General features: G+C 36.3%; 1 protein-coding gene across 1 annotated transcript; it reads right to left on the reverse strand.

The window, feature by feature from the left end:
* Positions 1–486: 486 nt before the first annotated feature.
* On the reverse strand, positions 487–4,440 carry LOC121428080 (transmembrane emp24 domain-containing protein 6-like). The gene is made up of 4 exons (XM_041624656.1): positions 4,035–4,440; positions 2,876–2,996; positions 1,680–1,825; positions 487–892 (listed from the first exon to the last, which is right to left on the reverse strand). Exons 1-4 carry the CDS (start codon positions 4,392–4,394, stop codon positions 659–661), a joined length of 861 nt encoding a protein of 286 aa, XP_041480590.1. The 5' UTR covers positions 4,395–4,440; the 3' UTR covers positions 487–658.
* Positions 4,441–4,693: the final 253 nt, after the last annotated feature.

The raw sequence follows: 4,693 nt of genomic DNA on the forward strand, positions 1-4,693 counted from the left end.
ATTATTGTAAGAAAAACAAAGTATACATTGATCTAATTTGCATAATTTGATGCATTTATCACATCGTGTATCTAATTATTTATTTTGGTTTCATCTAATCATGATGGTTGGCATACTATACCGATTATGTTCAACATTAAACTCTAATAATAGTGACTATACTCTCATCATAGTTCACAGAGTAGAAAGTTAAGATTTAAAGTAACAAAAACCCTAATGTGAAATATGCGCCATTGATTACTCACATTCATGATCATGATGATGGCTGTTAATTGGAAACATAATATTCGAGCGATGCTTTCAACGTTAAAGTACTACATGCCGTTTCTGGGGGACGTCAAAATAGTTTGATGGGGGGGGGGGGGGGGGCCGAGATGACCTAACGTAATAGCATATATATTTTGTATCGATTCAATATAGGGGTATGAAGTTACACGACACAGATGCCTATTATTTATGGTACTCTATCATGTCTATCCTTCCATATTCTTGTTTCCCCCTTTTTAAATCATTACTTCAAAAATATATAGGGGCGGTTGTCCCCTGCCCGGGGCTTAAATATTCTACTCCCACTCATATCGTCACTTGTAGTTTTAACAAAGTCATTTCATGAAACACAGCCCTAGGATTTTCGAATCTACTAAAGAAAATTCTAGCTCTAGCACCTTGGTTTCTGCGTGGGCGTCAATTTGGCTGTATGGAAGAAACTCCTGAGAAAATAGACCTGAATCATGGCGGCGCCCACGACCACCAGACACTGGAGACTGGACCATGTTGATACGTAATTTTGGTTGGCTTCTAATAGTTCCCTGTCCCGTGTTTCACGTATACCGCTCCACTGCTGGTACCGTCGCATTACCCGGACCGACATCGTCAACTTCTGTAAGGTTTGCTAGAAATGGCAGCAAATCATCAATATCATTACATTGTTTAGTCATAAAAAAAAAATGATTATTTAATTCCATCATAAATTATGTTCATGGAAAAACATCCTCTATGTTTGTATGTAATGACCTTCTGTAAGGTTAGCTAGAAATGACAACAATAATTTCATGAACACTATTTCAATTATTTTTTATTCTTTAAAATAAAACACTCTAGGTACATCACATAGTTGATGGAACAACCTCTTCTATGTTTGTATGTGATGACGGGGGTGATGTGGCAGGGTATTTAGATAGCGGGAGTGAAGACTTTACCATATAAACATAGAAGAAAGATCGAAATTTTTTATCTGAGCTCACCGGATCTTAACATTCGAGAAGAGTCAGGATTTTTTTTCAGTCATTTTTGACCCCCCCCCCCCATAAAACATTAGCAGCACGTGTCTATTTTAGCAGAACCGAAATTCAAATCCCCAAAATGACCCTTGTGACTTGTGATTTTTTTAATTACCTGATTATGCACCATTGGATCAATCAATTGTTTTCACAAAAATTATTCAATATTTGTAGCAACCATCCTGCCGTTTATTTTTTTTGGTAAAAACCGTTTCGTTGAAAATCTAGGGCATTTTGACAAGTAAGGAGGGGGGGCGGGCTGTTTTTTGTTATGAAGAAATAAAACCCATATTTTTATGGCTCGCTCGCGTCACGCGCTCGAAACATTTCCCAAGCAATTCACCGTATTCCTGTCCAACACTCAGCACCCTGGACATTAATATGAACAAAGAACCTTACCGATAGATTTCCGTAGGTTTCTTGCAGATCATCTTCTAGTTTGTAGTAATTGTCTAACCTTTCGTTGTCTGTAATCGAGAGGTAAAACTTGACATATTTCACGTAGTATTTCTTGTAGTTGTTTTCAATGCAAAACTGGTAGGCACCTGAAATAGCGAGAAAAGATTACTGGATTCATAAATATCACTGGAAATGACATGTTTTGATAATCCCCCAGTCTGAGTATCATGCAATAATTAATAAAGATAAGGTACTATCAGATACAACCAATTCCCGGGCACGTAGTTAGTGAAATGGTACAAGTGGTAGAGTTTTTTTAATCTATCTATCTATCTATCCATCATTAATTTATTTTAAATTTAATTTATTTATCTATATATTTATTATTATTATATTATTCAAGGGGAGGGGCTCCAACTCTGCACAAGAATGAAAAAAATATATATATAAATGTCAAAAAAATATATACAGAATATTATGTCAATATTAAATATAATTTTCATGTTTAAATTCTTTTCGATTTAATTCATGGGCCAAAGGGAGGGTAGTTGCACTTCACTAGTTTTTTTTATATCACAATCTCCCTTAAAGGGGAATCCAGCCTTGGCCAAAAAATGTTGTGTCGGGAAGGAGAAAAATAAATTAAACAGAATGGTGAAAGTTTGAAAGAAATTGGACAAGAAATAAGAAAGTTATAGCTGCTTTAAAATTGAGATCACTAATACTATGTAGATTTCAAATTGGCAACTCAGTAAGTAAATTATGACAAGGGGCAAGGACAACTTTCTCATAGGCCATGTACTTTATTATCAGGGATTTGTGGTTTTCTCCTAAGTACCCATTCCCCTGGGGCAGTAATCTAAATATAACCCAGGTTGTATATTGTTTTATGTCCTCATGAAAGAAAAATATAATTTGAAATAAAACTTTTGGGAAAAATGACATTTTAGCCAAAATATGTATTGGAGTACATGGAGGAATAGTCCTTGCCTTACATCACAATGACATCCCATATGCGGCCAATTTGAAGTCTCCATGGGTATAGTGATTACCAATATTTACAACATTTAAAAATTCATAACTTTCTTGATGTTTGTCCAATATTGTTCAAACTTTCACCTATCAACTTGTCTGATTTTTCTTTTCCTTATAAAAACAATTTTTTATTTGGGTTGGATTCCCCTTTAATGTCCTACCTTTATATTCCACAGTATGGTGGAATATTCCCATATTGGAAGCCCTGTTATCATATAATACTATTCCTCTTGGTCCCTTGACCAAAGCATTAAGGCTTGGTTTGGAGTCTTTGCTTGTAAGCTGCACGAGAAAGAGTAAAATAAAACAAACATGAAGAGAATTTGAGAATTATGTAGTACCCAGGCGTTATTTAAAACTATTTACCAATTGGTTTAAATTACTTATCTGTTGGCGATCATGAATATGTCCTCAATGAAAATCAATTAAAACATGTGGCCAGGTCGTTTCACAAAACTTGCTAATGAATAGATAAATAAACAACCGATTTTTTTTTATTAATAGATAAGAGCTACGGAAATAATTCAATCTGATTACCTGATAGAAAATAATGCATTTGTTGTTTTAACAAGTCTTTTTGAAACGGTACTCATAACCATTTATTTTCATACCACATCGCATCCTCGGATTCTATTATTTCAATAACAATTTAATTCCAGTCATACATCTTTCCTGTCTTGCCTTATCATTCGACAGGAAAAGTGGATTTATTAAAAGTCATAAATCATTTATATTGCACAGCCTTAATTCGTGCAGTCGAATCATATGTTCGAGCCTCCTTTACATGATCAATTGTGTTCAGTTTTATTGTTCCGATGAGCAAACATCATTGATTTAGCTGGAGAATTATTAACTCTATAGATAAAAAGAAGTGAGACAGAAAAGAGAGCTATAAAGACGAGAGAGGGAGAATAAAGAAAGGACGATCGGGAGGGGGAGAGGGGAAGGGAGAGGGGGTGGAAGAGGGGGAAATGGGAGGGTGGGGGAGAGGAGCAAGAGATAGTTGTAACAAGTAGAAATAGGGGGAGGGGTCTTTTTTCGGGTGGCGCAGAAAGGAATGGTCGCGTGTCACTTTAATTGTCAAGAATTATGATAATTATGCTGAAGAAAAAAACTACTAATATACCTCTTTAAATTATGATGACATATTGACGATCATGAGAATATTAATGGTGATGATAAAGATTATGATACTTTCTATACAACTAAGCGATGTTGGCTGAAGGCATAAATAACATGCATTAAAGCGAAAATGGGCAAACTAAGAACAAAGCATGCTAGAAACTCATATTCTAACTATTCGGCACAGTACGTGTTTACCTGATATTCAAAATTGAGATTATTTCCAAGTTTTGCATCTTGGTAAAAACACTCCTGGCCTCCAGGCATTAAAAGGATCGTAGCCATAAAGTCTGCCCACGGCTTGATCTCGAACGCCGGCTGGTATACTGCCCCGACATCGTGGAAACATGACGATAGCAACAGCAAGATAGTAGATGAAATATAAAGAAACGCCGACGACAACATGGAAAGTCTCCAGATCTGAAACATCTTGATGCACAGAAAGAGGGAGAGGAAGAAAAAACCTACCAACTCTAAATTCCAAGTTCGATAATGATATTCATAAATGCTGGTACAGAATTGGTTACTTATATATCTATTTCCGCTGATATGTAACATATCCTGTGTAAGCAAGCGTTAACTGGCCATATGTTTACGATTTCATCGAGCGCACGCGTGCCTGTTCATAACTGCCACGCGAGAATATTTGATATCTCTATGGGAAAACTGATACCAGTTAATAAGATAAGCCTCTGTCTGTCACACTTTAGCGTTCAGCCCTCACAAAACCAGCATTAGCCCGGTATTAGCATGCGTTGGCAATCTTGAAGTGACTTTGATGAACCCCAGCCCGAGGGGGCGGGGGAGGGGTGCACTGCCGCTAGATTGAGATCGTAATTCATATTTTATATTTGATT

The sequence above is a fragment of the Lytechinus variegatus genome, chromosome 14, assembly GCF_018143015.1.
Source record: "Lytechinus variegatus isolate NC3 chromosome 14, Lvar_3.0, whole genome shotgun sequence".
Lineage (NCBI taxonomy): Eukaryota > Metazoa > Echinodermata > Echinoidea > Temnopleuroida > Toxopneustidae > Lytechinus > Lytechinus variegatus.